The 24,370-nt window shown below is 40.9% G+C and overlaps 1 protein-coding gene across 2 annotated transcripts; it reads left to right on the plus strand.

Annotated features, from left to right (window-relative positions):
* Window positions 1–4,229: 4,229 nt before the first annotated feature.
* DCUN1D1 (defective in cullin neddylation 1 domain containing 1) lies at window positions 4,230–23,387 on the plus strand. Of its 2 annotated transcripts, XM_084528781.1 has the most exons (8): window positions 4,230–4,369; window positions 12,841–13,057; window positions 14,227–14,395; window positions 14,989–15,119; window positions 18,939–19,021; window positions 19,263–19,359; window positions 20,564–20,629; window positions 21,196–23,387. In XM_084528781.1, the coding sequence occupies exons 1-8, from the start codon at window positions 4,367–4,369 to the stop codon at window positions 21,204–21,206; spliced, it is 777 nt and encodes a 258-aa protein (XP_084384907.1). In that variant the 5' UTR covers window positions 4,230–4,366; the 3' UTR covers window positions 21,207–23,387. The 2 variants fall into 2 exon arrangements, with proteins under 2 accessions (XP_084384907.1, XP_084384906.1); XM_084528780.1 differs by having other exon boundaries at window positions 20,564–23,387.
* Window positions 23,388–24,370: the final 983 nt, after the last annotated feature.

Raw genomic sequence — 24,370 nt, forward strand, 5'->3', positions numbered from 1 at the left:
CAAAAAATAAACAAGCCTTGCAGTCTGTTGCCTGTTAGGTGTCCTGGAATGTTGTATTTATACAGTCCTGCCAGGGTGCATGAGAAGTTTTCAGACTTTCCTAGGTCTTGGGTTCACTGACCTGACTGCTCTTCCTTTGTCACATAAACCTGTCCTGCTTCCTCCCAGAGATAGTGCCATGTGGAACCCAGGTCCTATCAGTGCCTTGGACTGGACATAATAACTTGTTAACCTGTTACGTAATGCAGGAAGGATGAAAAACTTGAAGGTGAACACCCTTCTCTGTGACCTGTTAACAACAATCTTCAGATATTGGCCGTCTGCCAGTTTTCAGGTTAAATTGCGTAGACACCTACAGGACTCACTGTTTGTTTCCTCTGTGTTTTTTTTTTTAAATAAAAATAAATAAACGTACTCCAACTATATCCGTTGAACAGTGAGATAGGAGGAAACCATTGGGTCCATACCTCTGAATGCTAAGAAACTTCATTTCTTTAGAGTGGCATTAAAAATCCTTGTTCATGGGACTTTGTTCTCTTAGTTAAACATATGGTCAGTGTTTGCAGGAAAAGAGCCATAGCCATAAGCACTTTATGGCTACTCTACCAGTGTAAGATAAATGTGTAGTTTCACTTTCTAGAGCATAAAGAAGCTGACAAAAAGGTGTAGGGGTTAGAAAGACATTTCTAGGCCAAGCTGTTCCAGGATTTTGTTATCCTTCATGAAGCTTTGGGCCTGTTCCTTAGAAAGTGCTGTAAGTGGAAGTTCTCTAAAAGGGGATTACGCTAAATGGTTCTGCGTTGACTTAACATGAGACTGACTTCTCTGTCTGCTCCAGAAGAGAGTTCCTGTCAGTCAATGTAAAACAGAGCAATGTTATATTCAGAATTATTAATTGTGCACATCCATGTACAATGAGATCAAAACATCACTGACATGTCTCTGGGGTTTGTATGAGATAATAAAACACGATTGAATCACAACAGAACAAACCAAGTATGTCACCCTTACCGTAAATTAGAGAAGTCGTCATGTTGCTGCGGTCACTGTGATTATACTGCATGCAGATTGCACAACTGATGATGTTTTCCCCTAGTCTGTATCACTGAATACGTGTCATGTTTACAAATAGCAGAGCTGTTTATCACTGGTCCGACTTGCTGTGCCATATTGGATGGAGTGGTACAAAAGTATGACGTGTAACGAGCCCAGTTTAGACAACATATTCTGAGTATGTGCAAATACTCCTTTTGGCATCTGCCTCGTGGTGTCTCTTGCTTTACAAAGATCTGTTTTTGCTCAGAAGCTTTAAGGGTGAGATTCAGACAGCACCCACATCACTGAAGTTCCCGATCTACTTCTGCAAGATGTAGAGCCAGCCAGTAGGCACAGCAGCATAAATAGAATTGGGGAAACTGGACTGTGTCCTGAAGTGTATGCTGGGTGGAGTGCCATGTGTGGGGAGGATAACCCAGACAATGTAATCAAACTGGCTTAGGCACCAGATAGCCTGGCCATGGTAGCCAAGAGCTCAGGGCAGGCTAATTTCCCTTTGATTCTGTCATTTAGACGTACCCAAGGAAGCACTCTGGAAGTAAGAGCAGCAGAACATGTTGCCCCACTATGATCAACAACACAAGACTTAGGACTTAAATGGCAGTAGGAAGCCACTTCTTTTCTCATAGAGACTTTTACCTTATAATGGAATTTTAACTGGAAAACAAACCAACAAACAAACATTTCTAATGCATTTCACTTCTCTTTTCTTTCGATTTCATTTGCTTTTCGCTGAATCATCTACTTTTTTATGCACTAAGAAGACCCTGCAAAGCAAGCAGAAACTCCCAGAAAACAAAGATGGTATGGTAGGAACAGTTCCTGGATATTAAAATATATTAAAGAACAACTTCCACCTGACCTGCAGCTAATTTAAAAATTGTTAATATGTAACCCAGACAGAAGATGAAAATAATGGATTTAACTAACAGTTGTAGCAATTGTGATTTTTTTCATGCAATGTTTTTAAACTAGACTTAATTTGAATGCATAAAATCAGGTCTTCTAGATAATACCCATGAGTCTAATGATGAAAGTAGCAACTTACTAAACCTTACGAACATTCTTGCATGTGAAGTTCCTTGTGCTCTTAAATGTTTGTAACATCAGGCCTTCATTTATAATGAGTTTAATCTAAAACTCATCTGAAAACAAAGCAAAGACCCACAGTGATTTCAGTAGCTTTTTTAGGACCCATACAAGAAAAAACTAGTTAATGTTCAGGACTTTATTCAGTGAACAAAAAAAGCAAAATGAAAAATCCTTTCAGAGTTGTAAATATCTTACATATAACTTGTTGAAAGCACAGGTAAAACAAAACACAGACGACGTGTCATCCTCCTCTTTCCCCCCAGTAAAAAACAAACTCCAACCAAACACCAAAAAACTCTGCAACACAGAAAACCAGCAAGAGTAATAGACACTAAAGAAAGAAGTCGTTTAAAAATCCTGTTTTTGTCCTGAGGAATCCACCACAACCGCAGTTCATCTCTGATTATTGTTACACGTTGCAATAGTTCTCAAGAAGTTCTAATTTGCATCTTCAGATTGCAGGAGGGCTGTCACAGCATGTTATAGTGATGGCAATTAGCTATCTCCAGGAAATAAGTTTTCATGTTTGGCTTTGTCTCTTCTGCTGTGGTTCAGGTTGGCTCTGCCCCTGTAGCGGCTGTTTACACTGGCCACTTTGTAGCCATCCTTGATTTCAAAAACAAGCTTTTCAGAAGGATTTAAGGTACCCAGGCAACTATCATCTCTTGGGAAAGCTGAATTCCCACTTAGCTCTGGATATCTAATATCATGACAACTCTTAGTTTTACTGTTTTGGCGCACCAGCATGATGGAACATCACAAGTCCTGCTTTCTCCTCCAAATACTCTCTCAAAAAATTCTCTCTCACAATATTGTTTTTACTCTTTATGTTCCATCTAAGCTTAGATCTGATTTTCAGTGAGTGAAGTATGTGAGAAGTGATTCAGACCCTTCTGGACAAAAAATCATGTATGTAACCCCTGGATATCCATCACGAAGCAAAAAGAATTGGCTTTCTCAAGTGAAGTTTCCGTGGTGTGTGCGACCGTACCAGTCATGTAATGTAAATACAGAAGCTTCCATAGCTCCCAGCTCAGCAGGAGATGCAAAAACAAAGATCAGATATCAACTCTTTGTCCTTCACATCTAGGAGCTTGCCACCACTGCGAGTTTTATCAGCAAATACTCTGCTTCCCCAAACCTCCTCAGCTGCCAGAAGTCTACAGTGGCTAGAACAAGCTTCCCTGGGGGAAAAAAACAACAACCTACAACTGTCTGGCGTACTGGTACAAACTGTGACTTAACCCTAACAACCTCTTTTGCTGATGTCTGTGCAGAAAAGGCTACAACTTTTGATGGCAACTCGTAAACAGCACCCAAAAAGGGATCGTGACCTTGAGACCTCGCAGAAGGATCTTGCAAGCATAGAGGTGGTCCCATCAGAAAATGCCCGTAAAGCTGCTGCCCTGAAATTCCACCTCTCCCAGCTCTGCGGCTACACAGCAATGCTTTTAGCCTCCTTTGGAAGTGTGTTCTGGAAGGCCATGGGATGGTTCCCTGGTTTCTCACCCCAAAATGCAGGCTCTGCCATTAACCGCGATTCAGCCACTGGTAATGTACACTCAGGTGCACGTTACAAAATCTAGCGTCGATGTTTCTGGCTGGAGTACTGAGCAGGCAGACTCACACCGCACAAAGCGGTACCAGAAGCGGTACCACTGTGCTCCTACCAACGAGGGCTCTGTGCAGATGCCAGTTTTTCCCCTGCTTTTCCCATTCCACCCCTTTTTACCCTTAACGCGCTCACAGCGAGGGGCTACCTCAGGGCACCCCTCAGGCGCTGCCTTCCCTCAGCAACCACCCCGGGGCTGACGGAGGAGGCTCCCCTCGCACCGTCCCAACGTCCTTTAGTCCATTTTTGATTATTTTTCGACCCAACGCGCCCTTTTCCCCCTCAGGAACCGCGAGGCGGCGGGCGGGACCCCTCACCCCGCTATCCCCGTGGCTGAGCGGGGCCCTTCCCGCTCCTTTCCTCAGCCACCCCCGGCCCCTCAGCAGCTCCCCCCCCCCCCCCATCCCGGGGCTTCCCCCGGCCCCTCACGGAGCCTCCCGGCCGGCCGGGCCCGGGGCCCCGCCGCACTGCGCATGAGCGGGAGGCGGCGGAAGGGCCCGTGAGGAGCCGGGAGCCGCCGCCGGAGGAAGCCGCCGCCGATCGCCGCCGCCGCCGCCCTCAGCGTCTGCCCGAGCCGGGAGGGAAGAGGCCCGCAGAGCCCCCACCATGGTGAGCGGCCTCCCCTCGCCTCCCCTCGGCTCCAGGCGCGGAGCCCAAGCGGCGCTAAGGGGGTAGGGGCAGCCGGGGCCTAGTCGCGGCGGGCCGGGGTGTCCCGGAGCTCCCGGCTCTCCCCCCGCCTCAGATTCTCTCCCTCAGGGCTCTGGGGCTCTCGGTCCTGCCGCTGAGGGGTTGGGGGCTGCTCCCGGGCAGAGCCGAGCGCCGGGGCCTAGGTTGGGGGGCGCCGGGCTGAGGGGGAGGCCTCCGGCCCGCGGGGGTCCGGCAGCTTTGTGCGGGCCCCGAGCTCCGGCAGCAGAGGGAAAGGAGAGCGGGGGGGTTGTGAGGGAGCCCTGGGACAGGGCAGGGGGCTGCCACGGGGGGCTCGGGGGGTTTTGGGGGCTGTGGGGGAGGCTCCGGGCCCGTTAAGCCTTGGGGAGCTGGCGGGGGAACTTGGCCGCTCTGCTCCTTCAAGGGTTGGTCGGAGGGTTTCTGGGGAGTCGCTTTGTGTGGTTTTGGTGAGGTGCTTTTGGTGTAAGTGGTGTAAAAGAGGGCCTGGCTGTCCTGCGTCTGCTGTGCATTGTCCTGTCCCTAACAGCGAAGGACTTGTGCACTCGAAAATCACTTGACTTTCTCCTTTCCCCTCTGGAGGGAAACCACGCTGCTGCTATTTCTGTGTGCTTGAACAAAAGGTGATGATGTTCCCGAGTGTTAAATAAGGGATCCTCGCTGGCTTGTAGCATCCAGTGTCTTATGTACCTGAGGGAACGTGTTTATAGTCGCACTTCTAGGCCTCTTCTGTATACAGAAGTTGTACAGCTTTAACTACATCTGTAGGCTTAAAGTAGCACAACTTTTCTGTAGAAGCTGCGTTGCCTTAGGAAAGGTGTAAGAGAGAGGCTGAGATCTACGCTGCGCGTTTGGTGGTATAAAGATATCTTACACATGCAGCTAATATGATTCTGGCAAGCAGTGTTCAGAGCGTATAAAAAAAAAAAAAAAAGGACACCTCTAGCTGATGGGGTGATGTTGGCATGAAAGTTTGGTTAGCCAGGATTTAAATTAGTGGTGTGGTACGTAGAACTCTAATAAACCTGTCACTGTGTTACCAATATAATTTTTAATTGAATAGTTTTATGTAGATCTTGCTGTGAATTTTCTTAAGGGAGCTTGAAACTAAGGTTGAGTCTGTAGAGGTGTCTGACAGTAATTCCGCAGCTCTCGGGACTGTCCCAAATAACTGTTACCTAGTAATGTTACACAACTTCTAACAAAGACTTTTTTCCTATAAAAATCACCTAGAGCCATCTCACAGTGTATCTGGTGTGAGCATACAAAATAAATACACGGTTGATGTCTTGTGTGAACACTTATTTTCGGTTGGCTCTGTGGTTAGGGATATAAATTGAACAGCGCTGTTGTAAATGGCAGTGTAACAAATATTATGGCAATATAACAACAGATGCATCAAACTGAACAGCCTTTTGTGAGGAAATGTAGAATCCGATCTGCTTTGGCTTCTCGGAAATACTGAAGTGAAGAGCTAGCAGATAGGCTCCGTGGAACAATCCTGCCCAGAGAGATGTATTTATCAGACGGGAGCAAGTACCTGAACACTCTGGTCGTGGCCCCGAGCGGGCTGTTTGGCACTGTTTTCCAGGTCGTGCTTGTTGGCTCCAACACCTGGGTGAAAGGATGTCATAGGCACTGAAGCAGGGCTAAATGACAGGCTGCGGGTTTTATAGGTTATAAATATAGGTATGAAATGTTTCCAGTGTCCAAGGTTCTGCAGCTACGCCTGTTCTGTCAAAATCCTCTATTTAGTAGGGGAAAGAGCAGGGAGGTTTCTTCCCAGGGATCTGAAAATCTCACCCAGAAGCACACGGTTGGACATCCCGTCCTCCTGCCTGCATGCATGGCTGCTCTGGCGAGTCCTTCCAGTGGCTGGGGCAGGTTCCTGGGGCCGGCTGCTCGTCCACCACAGCTCGTCCCGTGCTGCCATCGAGGCTCCTGCAGCCGAGCTCTGGCTCCGGCTCACCTGAGCAGCGCTGACCATTGGGGCGTTTCTGGTGCTGATGGTCTCACCGGTGTTCCTCCCGTTGCTGCTGTCAGGACAAAGTTTCCTGGTGTTGAGTTGTCTTTGTCCGACACCTGGAAGGGAGGCCAGCGTGGCAGCCTGTTAGGCTCGCTCTGGCGTTTTAGTTAACTTGAAAAGCGCTTTCTGTCCAGCTCGCAGCGCTCAGGTACGCTGCCTGGCAGGGTTCCTGGGGCCACTGGCAACTGTGTGCCTCTCCTCCCCGCGTTTCCATTCCATCTGAGCACCTCCCGTAGCGGTGGTCACCTTTTGCCATGTCTGTTGTGTTGCTGCTTCAGCTTGGTTACTTCAGACGAGTAACGTGCCTGCCACTGCTGACAGGGTTGCTGGCAGCAAGTTGATCCAGTGTACCCTGAGCCATCCTCTGAGGAGGAGAGCTCCCAACTTCGCTGTTGTAAATGATTTAATGGATTTAGAACTGTGTGATACTCCAGGCAAACATGCACCTAGATACAGAACCTTTATCCAGAGCCAAAAGCCAACCTTCCCTGTATTTACAGGATCTCTTGTATTGTCCAGTTTGTGCTCTCCAACAAATATTTCTGTGCTGATAAATGCATCATTCCTTAAATACATTATTTCTTAGTGCAAACCTCAGGTGACAGGAAGTTGAAGTTCTTGTAATACTGAATTTTTAAGTGTCTGACACTGTCCTGTAATGTTATTGTACTTCATGACATTGTTATTTAGTGTTTCACCCAACGAGCTATTCTGCCTGGCTGTTTTTTTATGGTGCATATTCATGTCTGTAGTAGTTTGTTGATATTAAATGTTTGGTGTCAGTTCTCCTATAGTAAAACTTGTGGATTCTTGGCATCATATTTAGGACCAAGCAGTCTGAGTGCTAGACAAGATGGTGCATGATCTTGTTTCCTCTCCCTGCTAACTAGAGAACCCTTTGAACTTGCACTGTAAAATCGCTTTTAACTGGAGCCATGAAAAAACTGTTCGGGAATATGAACTACTCTGAGAACAAGGTGTGAAATTTATTATGTAGCTCTTGATATTTTACTCGTGTTTTATGGTGCCAATGCAAATTCAGGGTATAAAAACAGCTTCTAATGGGTGAACAGAGCTTCTAATCTGGAGCAGAGTTAAGAGTGCTGAACAACTGACAGCTTTTTTAAGTTGAAAATGCCCAGATTTTTGGTGTTCCCTTTATCTCTCAGGTTAATGTCAATTGCCCTAAAACTCTACTATACCTACTGCTTTCCTCTGGGTAGCTGCCTGTTATTGCTCTACTGTGAAACACTTTCAGCCTGTATGCAAGTACAGAAATCATTTTATCCACTAAACTTTAGAGGGTGTAAAAAGCAACTTTGATTTTCTGTTGCCTGTGATTTTCTCTTTGGGTTTTGTATATCAACAGGCCTTGTAAATGTCGGTTTTGTTCTGTTCCACTGCAAACAAATGGATTTCAAGTCAGTTTCAAATAGCTTAAAAATCTCTTTACAGTCTTCCTTTGCGTGCCCCTTTTTTGGGTAAAAAAAAAAACCTGCTGTAGAACATAAAATTTCGTTGAAGGACACGTTTATTTATATTGTACAGAAAATACAGCTATTTAATTGTCTGTGTTGTTAACTTGGATTTAACGTGTTTTTATGTATATATATGTCATTGAAATTGGATTAAAATCTAATTACGTGTATTCATAGCCTTCTGGCAGAAGTAAGTTGTAATTAACTTTTGTTTTCTTATCAAACAAAGAAAAACATTCACGATTTTGTGTTTTAAGCTCTAGCCGCGGATTTGTCAAATCGAGGCAATAAACAGATCACTTGCAGGCATCTTGTATGTTCCTCTGGCTATAGTGCAACGTGGAGTGATTCAGACATAGCAGGAGGAATACTCTTCTGAGCACGTTTTGAGGAAGGAATATTCTTTGTGTGCACACAAAGACGCGGCAGAAGTGGCGGTCGTGGTCTGTAAGGTAACCGTGTGCACAGACCCGTGCCGTGCGTGGGCTGACAGTATTTGGCGTCTGACCCGACGTCACCAGGGTCCTTTGAAAGTGCATGGATGCTTCCTGCAGCCAGGTATCTTGCTAGGGTTTGGAGGGGGTGAGGCTATTTTAGAAAAGGCTTTTACCTGTCACCCGCATGAGAATCAGAGAGGCTTTTCTTTGAGTCCAAACTGCGAGAAATGCGCAGCTGCCCCATCGTTCAATTCCCGTAGTTAGCAGGGAAATTAGCAAGAGGCAGATCCACTGAGTGTGGGGAAGCAAAGCAGGCTTCGACACTGAAAAGTGATACTGCAGATGCCTTTTTGGGGGCCGTAAGGAATTTGGGGCAGGGATAGATCAAACTGATTGTACACTGCTTGTCTGGCAGCCACACACAGCCGTGAAGCCAAGTCCAAGAGCAGCGTTTCGGTAGGAATCCAAAGGCTCTCTCCAGCCCTAGCAGTGCGGGACGAAGGTTGTTTATGTTTCCCATGGACGTTATCCAGGGGAGTGGAGCCCTCGTACGGCTGCTTGTTATCCAGGAAACGGTGGTGACCGGTGTGTAGAGTTGATTTCTGAATGTGAGGTGGCTAAACACTGAGTGTAGAAGATGAGGAAAAATAACCGTGTAAGCAGAGTTGGCAGGTCACTTCCAGCATTTGCTTTTGGCCTCGACTGGGAAAGCTTGCAACCCTAGTTGGAAGGAGTTGCAGTCTGAGGCCAGAAAGGGGAAAAAAGACCAAAGTGTGGATTTTTTTTTATTTTATTTATTTTTTATTGTTCACTGAAGTATCTAATAGTGGTCACAACCAAGGATGGGTTATTGAATTAGAATCATCAACTTTGGTGCTAGATGGGGAGAGGGAAGTGTTCACTTTAGCATCAGAAGTTGCAAGGAAAGATAAAAATATTGTGGAGCTATGAATCTACATAATGTAGTTTTCAATTTAGAGAAGTTAATCTGTGTTTCAAAGTTCACCTTTTGCCTCTTATGACATCTGCATCGTAAAAGGTGGAATGGACACCGCACAAACTTGATCGAAGGCGAGCTGGTCCAAGTTCTTCCTTTATCCCTTACCCTAAAGGGTAGAACATATTAGAAAATCTGTTGCGTTTTTTTTTCTGTTGGTTTTCACTGGTGTATTTTAGCAAGAAATATATCTGTTAAATGCGATTCTGTCTTTCCTTTTAACTAGCATTAAAGTGGAGATATTTTAAATGGGTTGCATTACGTTGCGGCGCACACAGTTGCAATGTAAGGTATTTGTTGCCTGATGGCTACAAGATTAAAGGCTGGAGGTGCTTGTGGCTTTGCTCTTGCACACTTAAAACAATAACAGACTGTTGGAGCTTGGCTGCTAGAAATAGCCCTTAAAAGTGCAGGAGGTTTGGAACCTGTTCCCGCCTGAAGTGTGGGTTTTTAATGGGTTGAAAGAAGAGCTCTGAGAGGATAACAAAAACGGCAGCAATTCCATCTCTTGCTGTCCTATCATAGGCCTCCAAGGAGTTGTCCAGTTGCTTGGGATGTGGAGGGTCTCATCTACCTTGGTAAGCTTCCGAGGGAGCATTCATCACTTATAAAGGGCTTTGAGCTTCACTAAAAATAAAGTCATCTTTGACCAGTAAAGATAGAGGTATTCCAGAAAAAAATATACCCAAACAGTACGATTTATTGCATCTTACAATATTAGCAAATGCTGTGTGTGCTATTGCCTGTTATTAGCTGCTTGACTCTTGGCAAATTCAGTGTTATTTTTTTTGTTGTTGTTTTCAGAGTGTTTTTTATTGTTCCTGTTCAACTGGGGAATCCCAGACCCACAGGAAGATCTCATGCATAAATAGGGTTAAACTTTTATCATAAACCCGAATCGATCTAATAAATTGCATACCATTTTTACGTGACAGCCCACAAAACCCACTACCTGTTGTGGTTTTCAGTGTCCGTGATGAACCCTTGTAAGGCTCTTCCTTGACCTTTCTGTGGTGTGTCCTAGCTTTTAGACTTTATCCTTGCAGCAGTAGGACAGAACAAAGCCTCTTTCTTGAGGTTTTACAGAATACTCGGTTTAAGAAGTGTTGTGCACCTTAGAAACTAATGATTAAAGGCACCAACTTTCTCAAAAAAAAAAAAAAAAAAAAAAAAAGGATGACCTGAGCTGCCTTTTTTCCTTAAGTGTGACTGCCCCATAGCACAGCTGAGCCTGCGGTGACGCAGCAGCCTGGCAGTGTGGAACTGATTTGGGGAAGCTGGTGATTGGTACAGAAAGTAAGACATGCGGCTGTTCCGTCTGCATTTGGCATTTCATGCTTTCCGTGCTTTGCTTTAATTTGGCTGAATTTACAGAGCGATTTTAAAAACTGCAACTGCAAATTCATTCGTCGTTCCTGGAAGTCCTGCCACATGGCTTACTCAGCATCAGCTGTCTGACTTTGGTGAAGGTCTCAGCTCGGTCCTGCTTGGTGCTCAACGTCTGCCGTGCAGCACAAAGCCGGCCCCAGGTCCCAGCAGCGGGGCTGGAACCAGGCCTGAGAATTGGCCTTACAGAAGCATCTTCGTAGCTGAAGGTCCAATGTGAGAAACATGTTGGAGAGGCTGAAATAAAGAAGCAATGCATAGCTTTAGAAGTAATAGAGACCAGCATGGGTGTGTTGAAATCTGCAGCGGGAGTTGGAGACGTAGGGTTGCTTGGTGGCATCGTGGGTTTTAAGGCAACGTGCTTCTAGTGTGTTCAGGTGTTAGTGTAAACCCCATACCTTGCCTGCTCTTATGAACTGTAATGTGCTCGTTCACTGTCATCAGGCTGGAGAGATGATGTTGAGTTTTAGGGCAGATTAATTTGTGTTCTGTTGGTGAGCTTTTATAATGGCAGTGTGATTGGACACGAATTGTTCTCTGGAATGAGGAGCTCCAGCTCATACTTCTGACCTGTTCTTTCTTTGGCTGAGGGTGGTTTATAGCTCCTAGAGGTTGATATTTGCCTCTCTGTTTTTCCTTTACCCCTGGAGAAAGAGCCGTGCACTTGGAAATGGCAATAATGAAATGAATATGTAAATCTAGGTAGAATGAAAGGCAAACTACATGTGAGATATTTGTGCCATGGTAAGAAGCACGATCCGGACCTGAGAAGCCAGGTCAGGGCTGAATTTGGATGCAGTGCAAGAGCTGTAAGATGGCTTTCTCCTGATCAGCAGTTAGCTTCATGTAACTGATACCTTGGAAATACCACGTGTGCTTCTCCTCAGCAAAAATATCCCTGGGAATCTCCCTGCAGCAATAAATGTTGGGCAGCAAACTCCTCACTCGGTTTTGGGCTGGAGCAGGGCAGCTGGTCCTGGCCCGAGCCAAGGGCCGGATTCTGCAGCTTTCCCCAGCTAGCTGCTTCCCTGCCTGCTGCAGGTGAAGTTCTGTGCCTTTTTTTCCTTTTTTTATAGCTTCAGTTGCTGCACCTGTGAAATGGAGACAATGCCTCCTCGCAGGAATGCTTGGCAAATCGTGTAGGTGGAGCTGAGCACCTTCAAAGTGAAAAATTCTCTAAATTGGTCTTTTAAGGTATTTCAGCGCGTAGCTCCCTGAAACATCTGAGCCAGTGCAGTGCCTTGCTGCCTCCTGGGGTTACCTGATCCTGGCAGCGTGGTCTCACAGCAATTCCTGCTGCCCCCAGTGGTTGTCCTCCAGTCTTTTGGGGTGCATGGTATTCACCTCCCACATCTCTGGGAGGCCGGTACTCTGGGGTGGGACGAGTGCCAGCCTCTCTGTCGGTGATGGTGAGCCCTGAAATGGCCTCTTCTGCACAAGGACTTCTTCCCTTTGAGTTGGTATTTGCTGTCTCTGTTGAGGCAATTAATCTGTCAAGTATTTTGATAGCCACAGGCTTTACTTAAGCATTTAAATTACCTGTTCTTGGTAGGCGTACCATTTGGCCATTAAGAAAAAATGCTTTTTTTCTTTTTCTTCTTAAAAATTGGTTTAAATACAGTCAGGTGTAAGGAGGGACACATTTGTGAATTTGCTATGCCCTCTGGTTCTCTCTCAAGATATGCAATAATAATACTCATTTTTAACTTCTTTGATTGCTTTGCCAGCGTGGTTTCTGTGATGATTCAGCTCAGTTTTGTTATCTTCATTCTAGGTATTTTACACGGTAAGTTTGAAACACATACTGGTGTGCATTGCATATGCAGCAGTAAGAATGCATCCCTCTTACACATCCAAGAGGTTCTTTGATCTAACTGTACCAAAACACATAACAATCTGTTCGCATATAAAACAATATCTGTATCTTCTAATTTAGCAATTAAAAAAAAAAAGTGCTGTTTTTAAGTGTCTGTTGCTAGAAAGAGCCTTAACTGCTGGGGAAAATTGTACTGATTTAAAAAAAAAAAAAAAAGTACTGAATTTTTTCCTTCTGATAAAACATTTATAGTTTCGGTGTTGTCTGTTTTTGCTAGAACAAGTTGAAATCATCACAGAAGGATAAAGTGCGTCAGTTTATGGTCTTCACGCAATCTAGTGAAAAGACAGCGGTGAGTTGTCTGTCTCAGAATGACTGGAAGCTAGATGTTGCAACAGACAACTTTTTTCAAAATCCTGAACTTTATATACGAGAGAGCGTTAAAGGCTCGTTGGACAGAAAGAAGTTAGAACAGCTATATAACAGATACAAAGGTGAGTACCCTGGGTCTTAAGCCCTATTTCCTGGTTGTATGTATTCTTAATTATGGTGTGTAAGGCAGAAGGGAAATATACGTAGGTTTCTGCTTCACAAGGTTTCTGCTTTGACTTATACACTTTAAATACATGTCCAATTGTACAAGATTAGGGTTTGAAACTGGAATTGTGAGTACAGTGAGTAACTGTAATGGTCACTGTGGATTTTAGGTGACTCTTTTGGGGGAAGCATTTCACTTAGGAGTTGCTCCTGACAAAGGGTTGCATAACAATGACAGATTCTACCTGGTGCTTATTATCAGTGTTACAGTGAACAGTGTTCTGTTAGGAGAAAATGAAGTCTTTTTATCTGTTATACAGGCAGTGTTCAGCTGAGAGTATCCCACCACATACATTAAAGGGGATTCAGAACAGTAGAACAAATTCAGTGATTTACCTCTAAGAAAAAAAGTGCCAAATTCATTGTCGGTTTTTGTGTGTGGACATAATCCAGATACCATTTTGCTCAACTTTTCGTTGGCTTGTGTTAGCAGATTTTTGTTAGTGCACTTGAAACGTGAACATCTTACTTCCAGACAAGATGTAGAGTGATTTCTTCGGGGAAAGGCATGTGCCTGGCTGGAATTGGTAATGGGGCAACGTAACTTTACTCTTGGAATTTACCATGTCCCAACTCACGTGTGCTGGTGATGCCAGAAAATGCACAAAGCTCGTGTTGATTTAGTAGTTTATGGGAAGATTTGATTATTGTGTCACTACAGCTTATGAATGGACGCTGCAGAATTGTTTATAAAGATACCCCAAATCTTACTAAAGATGCCAGTAATTAAGTGTGCTGGTGGGAAAGGACTGCTCTTCTGTCTCTGGAATGAGTCAGAATATCATGCATGTTAGGCAGAAACCAAATCTTTGCTGTGCTTTTGTCTCTCAATAAAAATGACATAAGCTTCATTGTACGGGAAGCTTCATTGTTGAAACTTCCTCAGATGTTAAAGCTTAAGTATTGGAAGTACTAAACTAATTCTGTTTTTTAAAATACACACTTTTAAGAGCTTATCCCAGAAATGATTTGAAAATGGTTTTCTCAAAGACTGTTGTTGAATAAATGTAGTATTTCCAAAATCGCTGTTTTTTTTTCTTTTGATGCTTACTTTTATACCCCAAAGATCCTCAAGATGAAAATAAAATCGGTATAGATGGTATACAGCAGTTTTGTGATGATCTAGCTCTCGATCCAGCCAGCATTACTGTACTCATCATTGCATGGAAATTCCGAGCTGCAACACAGTGTGAATTTTCAAAGCTGGAGTTCATGGATGGAATGACTGAGTTAGGGTAAGTGTGCAGTATTAGAGACTGTCGTGCCAGAAATTGGAACAGTCCTGCTCAGGGGAATTCAGAATCACATTGCCCTTTCAGACTTCAGAGGCTTTTCAGAGGCTAGCATCACTTGTCTGCCTCTGTAAAAATGCATCCGCTGTCCGTGTGCTAGATGCTTAGTGACCAGCAAAAGGAAGGTGGGTTTGAGTGCTGCTTGCCTTGGTTGCGTGAGTTAGCTGCTGTAGAGTTATTCAAGGAGGCAAAGCAAGGTTGTTGGTCGGCAGTCCAGCATACCTGAGTTATGCCTGTGTAGTGTGAATATAATAAACTTTATCATGTTTTTCTAAAAATAGTGGAATAATAATTTGGAATAATAATAAAAATATGGAATCTGATCCATAAGCTAGTATGTGCAAATGGCAATGTGAAGAAAGAACAAAGAAATTGAAATGTTTTATAAATACAGACTAGCCTGATTTTGTTTGTTTGTTTGTTTTTGTTTTGAGAACTGTATTGTATTCCATGGAAATGTTATAAAAGACTTCTAAAGTTGTGTCTCTTACAGCAAAACGAATAACACACAAATAAACATGCTTTTTAAAATGCAGATGTGACAGCATAGAAAAACTAAAGGCTCAGATTCCTAAAATGGAACAAGAATTAAAAGAGCCGGGAAGATTTAAGGATTTTTATCAGTTTACTTTCAACTTCGCAAAGAATCCGGGACAGAAAGGTTTAGGTATGTATTCTTAATCATAAACATTTGTGCACAGACATGTGGACTGACTGATGAAAGCAGTAAGTGAAAGTATTACTGTGATCCCATGAGTCTGAAAGGTAACCTCTCTTGTAATAAAATACATGTTATTGTGAAAGATAGGTGTCAATGTCAGATTTTCAAGGTGATAGAAATATCTGTGTAATTAATATATTAGACTACAAAATTTTATGAGAGGGTTTATTCTCTTATGAAGAGTGTGTGAAATTCTCAGTGAGCACAATGGATTGCGGTCTTACATTAAAGGCATAATTACACCATTTGGAACTTGCAGCACTGAACAAATTAATTAAATTTTCACTTTTAGGGTAAATTTAAGCTGTAAAACTGATTTCCATATGAATGTACTTGTACAGAGTCTCTTGTATCACCAAAAATGTGTGCAAATGCCTTTACAAAATAGAATTGGAATAGTACAAATAGATTTTTATATCCTAGGCTTAGATGCCTTTTGCTGTTGTGCCTTCGGTAAAAGGTGCTTGCCTTCAGCCTTTTTTCCCCTTGGTTCAGTGAATGTTTTTCCTTTCTTTCATTATTTCAGAGCTCTTCTACTGATTGTTCTTTTCATTACATAATAGGTGAAATAGAAGAATTGCTTATTAAAAATAACTTAAAAAACATAGCTTTGATTGAACTAAATGAACAAACTGTAAATTTGTCTATTCAAAACTGCAAAAGTAGAAGGAATCGTGCTTAAAAACATATGTAGCCAGATCTGAATCCTGCAAATAAATGAATGGGCTGATTCTTACTTTCTGTTGCTACAAGTGTGTAGACAGTAAATTGTGAGCGGATGGAAGGTAAGTTACAGACAGAGTCAGTGTGTAACTGTTCACATCAGAGAACTGATTACAGTTTCTTCTGGTTACCATTGTGATGTTTGTATGTTATTCTTAATTTTTAAACAGCTTTAGACAGTAAGGAAAGCTTTTGCAAAATCCCTGTTAGGTGGTAAAAGTGAAATAATAAATTGCAATGAGGCCATAATTAATTGATCAGTTCTAGTTATGTTTCTCAAGGCTTCAACATAAGCAGGACTGTTTGATGTAGTAGTAGTTTGCTATTTTCCTCTCCCCATTTCTAAGGTATTAAGAAGACTTCCATTATATTTCTGCTTTTTTTTTCTGGTACCTTGTGCTATATAGAAATGAATCTTTTGAGCATCCCAGACGGAACAGACCTCAGTAAAAATGGTTTACCAGCAAAACTTAACTCCCTTGCTTTTCTTTCCCATTCATCATAAAGGCTATTTGTGCAGGTTAAGCTCTAACAGCGATGAAGAGAAGTATTTCTCAGATCCAAATAGCACAAATATATATATATCATATGCAGACAGGGTAAGGTTTTCAGTGTGGCTCCAGAAGTGATGTAGAACTAAGCATAAATCTGGATGTTTACCTACCTTTTTGGTGCCAATAAATGCATGGTTCTAGGCATGAATTTACAACAGGTCAGAATAATTCTGGAAACCCTGAAGCAAAAGAATATCAGGGAAGTGCAGTGCTGAAAAGTAAGTGCTCCTAGTTAGGCAATTAATTTTGTACTGTCTAAATAGTGTCTTGTAGGCACTTGCAAATTGATTTTAATATATATTGGTCTCTAATCTTCTAAAAGTTGTGTAGTAGCTCAGGCACAGTTCTAGGAACATATGTCCTGTGCATAATTCCTTACTGCAGTGTAAATACTGTGGATGTTTTAAAAGTTCCTGTGATATCTGCATGTCACTTTAGAATACCTTTTAGCTGACACTCATTGCAGACATTGTTTGCTTCTCCTGCATGCCTGTTTTGAGACTTCCATATTTGTTCCATATGTTTTTTTTCTGCGCTAGCAGATAATGAGAACGTTCCTGAGCGCTCTTTCAATTTTCTTAAGAAAATGTAAAGTTAAATGCTTACTTTATTATTTTGTGACTTCATAAAACATTCTAAAGCATGTAGCGTTGTCCAAATTATGTCTTCCCCCAGGAATAATCTGGAAGTTGTATATAAGCATGTCAAAATGCACAGCTTGTTTATAATGTTTGTTCTACAATGTACTCTAAATATGCAGAGATTTGATAACCTTGTATTTTTTGTTATGTCTACCATTACTGCATCACAAGTAAATAAAACCTAGTTTTATGATCTGTTTCCTTGAGGAAGTGATCAATTAAATCTGAACTCTGAATCTATTTGCTTTTAGAAATCCAGTAGTTTAAGTTGAAAGCTAAATTGTGAATTTTTATGTATGGATTCTTTGAAAAAGAGCTACCTAGCCTTTATGCTCTTGAACAAGTTATCATTTTTGGATATTTAGTGATGCAGTGCATCTTCTGTTTAATTTAATGGAAACCCAACCTTAAGCCTTTAGTGTGAAATTACATCCCCTTGCCGCTGATTGAAAATCATCCACAAATTCTATTCATCAGTTTGGTCAGGAAGCATTATAACGTGTTTACACTGTCAGAGAAGAACTTCTTCTATCAAAGTTACCAAACAACTCAGAATCTTCCCCAGCAGTCTTCTGTGTTCCCTCCAGCAGTGTAGAGTTGAGTCATTGTTTTGTTTGCTATTGGTTTCACCTCTAAGGTCCACCTGCCTGGTTTGTTTGTTTGTTTTTAATAGATTAGGGGTTGGGAGAAAAGTTAATATGTTTTTTTGTTTGTTTGTTTGTTTTCTTTTTTTTTTTTTCTTTTTTCTCATGAGGTTCAGTTGCTCGTGTGCCTCTTCTCTCTTCTTCCACAAGAGGATTGTTTTTGGAAGAAGAGATTTAAGAGGCTGCAGCAAGATGTAAGAGCTTCTATGAAAAAGGAGGTCACTTAGCTAGGTAGCCTTTTGTAGTTACTTTAATTACTTGATGATGGATACTGAATTCAGGTAAGATCACAGCATTTTATTATACAGTACAGAGATCCTCTTTAATTCCTGGTAGTAGAGATCGTGCTAGAGATCATGAGCTAGAGCTCATATACTTTTTTTTTTTGATCAACACATTACTGTGTGTCACTAATAAACAGTAAACACATGACATTTCAGCCTTTGGCAAGTACCATGGAGGCTTTTTTGTTTGTTTTCCCTCTTCATATGTTAGATTAACTAGTCTTCTCTCTAATTGCTGTGTTCTAACAGCTCCCACTGCTGACAGCAGTGTGCAGTTGCCTGATAGGCAGCATGTTCTTATTCCTGAACTCTGTCTGGTTGCTCAGTCACCCTGAGAAATGGATTCAAAACAAGCAAGAACTTCACAGCAGTCATTGAAATGCACAAAGTGAAACCCATCATCTGCTTATGCAATAATTAATACTTAAATAAAGAATATCTCAAAGGGAAACCTGTTGCAGAAATGAACTCTTGTCAAAGGCCATCTAACAAAGCCAGCAATGTTGCACTGAAAACGAAACCATAAATACAATTATTATTAAACTACCTTTTTATATGTATACAAGTAAAACAAAGCAGATCATATTACAAAGTACTAAATTTTTGTCAAGTCAATAGTAGATTTAAGACAAATATTTCACTGGATTCTATGTAAAGTATTGTTAGATAGCAAAAAGCATATGAAATTGTGTTTTGAACATGTTGAATATGAATATGGGCAATTTTCAGTTCTGTATTCAAGTGACAGTTTCAAAATATGTAAAGTATTCACATAACAATTTGTTTATTTTGTAGAAGATTCATGAGTATATTTGCATCATTCATCTTTTTACCCTTATGTATATGCAGTTCATCGTAGATACCTCTTGAGATGTATTGAAATGCAAATCTCTAAGAGTAATATATTTTAATATTACAGATTTAGAAATGGCCATTGCCTACTGGAATTTAGTACTTAACGGAAGATTTAAATTTCTAGACTTGTGGAACAAATTTTTGTTGGTAAGTTTTAAGTCTTTACATAAGTGGGACTGCAGTAATTTCAAAACCTGAAATATAAATATGTTTATATTTCTGAGTAGATGCAATGGACTGTTTTGTTACAGATCCCAGACGCTGCACTTCATAATGTATACAAAAAAAAGATGTGTTCTGGGGGTATGATTGTGTCCAAGACAGTAAAAATGATTTTGTATATGTGTTCTTCATGCTTTTTTCTTGTATTTTCCACCCCTCCAAACAGGAGCATCATAAAAGATCAATACCTAAGGACACCTGGAACCTTCTTCTAGACTTTAGTACAATGATAGCAGATGATATGTCTAACTATGATGAAGAAGGTAAACATTTCCCTTTATTTTCATTAACTTCTGCGTTATGCTATGTTTATTGCTGTGTATCCGGCACAGATATCTAATGGTGTAATTAGAGAACATCGCTGGTGATCTAACGCTCAGAGTTAAAGCTACTTTAAAACATGTTGTTATCTGTTTACTGCGGGTTTAGAAAAGAAATGCTGATGTTTTCTTAAATCCCTGTTTACTCTTTTTTCCTTCTTCATGAGCTCAGGTGCTAACTCTTTCTTCTTGAGGAAAGACCCTCACATCTGTATTTAAAAACATGGATTCTCTGTCAGCGCAGTTTTTGGCATCTCCAACCAAGTAACTGATGTGTGGTCTATGCGTTTCCTTGTAGGGGTCCTCTGGTTATTGCATTTCTTAGTTTAGAATATTCTTGAAGTTTGATTGTTTTGGCTCAACATGAAGATTGGGCATGCGATAATACTAAAGTGAAACTGGCCACATGTAGGGGTTACAAAACATAAATAATTTTCTACAGCATGTGTTTCTTGTAAATTTTTGTATTGATTTTTTCATCTTCCAGTCCATCTGCAGCCAAGAACTGCTAATTACCTTCAATCGTTGGCGGCAGATCAGTTGAGTGGAGGAAACTAAACTTCTTGATACTTCAGAACTGAGGGGAGCAAACTTCTACAATTTTAATAATTATGAACAGTTCTCATTCCCTTTTCATCAAGCGAATGGGCTGCTGCCCATGATAAGTCAACATAGTTTTGGAAAGATTAAAGGCAGAAAAGACTGTTATTCGGAGTAAAAATCCTTTCAGGAAAAAAACAACCCACCCACAATGTAACTTTCACGTGATAATGGTGCACGTGATCAAGAGAGTGGCATCTCTTTGGATATCACTGCCCGTAATATGAAAAATGTTCCTATGCGTTTCAACTACCCCTTGATAAGGAATATGGAAGAGCATATATAGTATAATGCCAGTTTCATAGGGCATCGGCTACTGGGGTGCATTTTGTTTTTGGGGTACGGCTACCTATGTTGATTCTAACAGATGAGCATTGCATGCCTGCAAGATCATATTGTGAGCTGTAAATGCTGTAGCATGCTGTGACATGCTGCTACTTAAGCATAGGCTCCTTCATACGATGTTTTTTTTTTTTTTTTGTTTTGTTTTTTTACCTTGTTGATCTGATTTCTTATGTTCTGAGCCTTTTTTTTTTTCCTCTTTTAGGGGCATGGCCAGTTCTTATTGATGACTTTGTGGAATTTGCACGCCCTCAAATTGCTGGGACAAAAAGTACGACAGTGTAGCATTAAAGGACCCTTCTAGAGTGTACATAGTCTGTACAAATACCTGAAATGGAAAATTGCACAGTCAATTTCTGCTGGCTGGACTGAACTGAAGATCAATCCTCACAATGTGGCTGAGGGTTGAGACAAACCTTTAAGGATACATCTTGGACCATATCATATTTCATTCTTCTACTGGTGGTTTGGGCTTTTCTTCTAGTCTGGACCACTCTTGCCCGCTAAAATTCCAACATTGTGGATTTCATCATGGATTTTTTTTTCTTGTGTGTGGACCACCCTAGTTTCAGCTCCCATAAGTCCTAGAAGCTTTATAATTATTTTGAGGTTTCTGGTTTCACATAAAGCACAATGCTGGTCATCATCAGACAACTATTACATGGCATCTGAATTATACAGATCAACATCAAAACAATTTTTAAAAGAATCCTTAAATATACACTTGGGGCTAGTTGCAAAGACTATTGATAGCACTTCCTTTAAGAGTGATATATTTAAGTGTACTGGGTCTGATTTCTTTTTTTGTTTGTTTTTTTCTTTTCCGGAAAACTACAGGTATCGTCTAAGTGAGTTTGAGCATCTGGTAAAAACAATTACAGAAAGAAACAAGAAAAACCGAGGTTGTTGATACTGGGCTATCTAGGTGCCTATCTGAATGGTTTGATTGTACATCAGCTGACTGTGAGAGCAGTTGAAGTACGACACAACTACTGTGCACTTACAGCACCCGCGTTTAATGTTCTAGTCGGCCTTCAGTGAGCGTCATTTGGATGAACAGTGTGCGTAAGGGTAGAATCTAGTATGCTCTAGGTTATTATCTAAGAAAATAGATTTCATTACAGTTTTGAAATGCTTATCTGTCTGTCAAAGGAAGGCTTTTTCATTTCTGTGGAAATCTAAAACTTGAATATGATGAATTTGTGTCTTAAGTTTGCTACACAATGCAGTATTTTAAATTCAGACATTAAAATTTTATGCTTGAGGTATGAAGAATCAAATGGCCCTGATATAAAAAGAAGGTGGTGCGTTTGAAATGAAACTAGGTTTTGAAACCGTTATCCTGAGAAATAAGTTAAGTCTTTATAACATACAGGTACTGCTGTTATAGATGACACCCATTTTTAATTATTTTGTTGAGCTTTCCTTAAAAAGACATGTCACTGTGGTTGCCAAATATAGGAATGAAGAGTAAAGCGTTCCCAAACAGGCACAGATCAGATACAAAATACTACACTGGCTTAGTTTGCTTAAATTATTTTGTTGGTTCATCACTACTTCTCATTGTTTTACCGCATTTAACTAAATCACGTTCATTTTGTTCAAAACAGGTTTTATCAGATGCGCTTCTTTATTTTTAATATTACAAGAGCTCGTGAGCTGCTTTTGCGCTAAACATGGTCTTTACTTCTCACTTAGTTATCTGTGAAGAGATTTGGTATCTTGAGATAAATACTACTCTGTAAAGCAAGCTGGAAACTACCAAGCTCCAGGGAAAAAAACAAAAAGAAAGACTATAGCTACAATAAGGGTAGAGGTTTGAGTCCATGTGCTAAATAGTCCCACGGTAAAACCAGAATTATTTCTGAAATGAGTAATTGGTACTTGCACTAAACAGCAGAACACTTCTATGCAGATGCTAAAAGTATTTTAGGAAAAAAAAAATTGACTATTAAACTGCTAAAAATGCTTATTTCTGTTCTGTGAGGTTTGACCATGACGCTAGCTCCCCCTTATAGCAGTGCCCTTTTAAGAAAAATCCAGCTGTGCGTTTATTTCAAGAATACAGTTCCACAGAAACATTGCAGATTTTCTCCAGCTACTGGAATTGGCTATGCCAAAAAATGTGTGTTTTGCTGCTTTTCAGTATTTCCTTTCTAAATTCTGTGTAAATATAAATGGGGATTTGAAATTACGGGGTGGGTGTGTGTGTGGGGAAAAAGCTCTACAAGGTATCTATGCGTGCTGTTTTCTGTGTTGAGGGTTTTGGTACAGTTTCAGATTGATTTGTTCAAGTATGCTGTTTGGGAAGGAGAACTGACTTGGGTTTTTTTAACCCAATACAGACTTGTCCCTCAAAAAAAGTCTGAGATTGGGTAGTGGCATAATGCCGTGGTGTTTTAAAGAATATTCCTTTTGAATGCAAGATCTTTTCAACAAAATAGTGTTGTCATCAGTTTGGTACTACGTGCTTATAATTACTGTGTAATTATAAAGAAATACATAAAACTTTGACTAATTATGTTGCAGAAAAAGGTTATTTGTGCTATGATGGCATCATAGAATTTTTCAAAACAAAATTGAAAGAAACATTGATTTAACAGGGTGTTGTTCTAAGGACAAAATGCCTGGTTACAGAGAATATTTTGTACTGAAAAGTGCTCAGATGTGGCCATGTGTTTGTTTTTCCTTTATATATTTGTTTTGGTTTGTTTTTAAGAATGCAGACAGTTGCTTACTTGGATTGCTTTAATTCATAAGTGCTAATGTCCTCAATCTGATGATCTCCCCTTAATGGATCAATTTAATTTTGCCAAATGTCAGGAAAAAAAGGTAAACATCAAGTTTATAACCTGTTTTTATACATTAAATGTGTACAAAATTAGAAGTGCCCTGATATAAAACACTTAATCTCAAGATTATATTTAGTAAAAAGCATCATTTACATATCTCTGTAAGTTCAAATGTAACTTCTTACAATCCCTCTCATTACCAACAGAGGCAATAAAGCTCCAGTGAAATTGCCATGACTAAGTCTTCTCATGCATTGATTGTTTCAGCGCATTATTTGTGAGACTGTCCTAGACCGTCCTTTTAACCGGGGAAAAAAAAAAAGTACGGAATACTTGGATTCTGCATGAAACATACGTTCTATGGTGGGCAAGTCTTTTTTGGGGGAAAATAGTCTAAGAACTGATGCAACATCTTGCCTGCTGCTTATGCTGAATGTTTACAGGTACAGAATGGAGCCGATCTGACCCAGCTATGCTGCATTAACATTACCTTGCATGCAATGGAAGACACCACACACACTGCATTTATTTAAATAAGTTGGGTTAAAGACTACAGTCCGTAAGTGACTTTTTTATTGCTCAACCTGTTGATACGTAAGTTATGAATTGCTTCAAAACTGTTTTACAATGAACTCCTTGCAGAGAACTCCTTATTTAAGAAAGATATAATTTTTTAAGAATACATTTAATAAACTTTTGTCATTCACACTTTTTTTAAATAATGGTGCTAGAAGTCTCTGGAGATTTTATTCGAGTTTGGTATACTGCCTGTGTCTTTTTATTACATGCTGCTATTCAGTCCTTTGAGCTCTCAAAGACGTAACCAAACCATTTAGTTGTTGATGAAATTGTTATCTTACCTAGGCTCTTGCTTTGTAATACTCAGCTGAATGGTTTATTGACAACAGGGGACAGTAGCTGCATGAGTAAACTCCCAAGAGTTTTGGTCCCTGAACCTGTTAGTCAAGCCCAAGTCTGGACACTTAAAAGGGGGGAGAAATTTACCTCCCTGCTGCTGGATGTTCTGCCAACAACCTACCCTCTATTTATTTCAGTTCCCAAGGTAATTTAAAAAATAAGTTGGCAAGTAAAATATTCAGATTAAGCTGTTTTTATACTCTGCAGACATAGAATTGAGTTTAAAAATGTCAAACCTTTCTTCCATTAAAAATTCAAAGGACAACTGGCAGGTGTCAGAACAACTCTTAAGTAAGTCAAAT

This window comes from Aythya ferina, assembly GCF_964211825.1.
Source record: "Aythya ferina genome assembly, chromosome: 9".
Classification (NCBI taxonomy): Eukaryota; Metazoa; Chordata; class Aves; order Anseriformes; family Anatidae; genus Aythya; species Aythya ferina.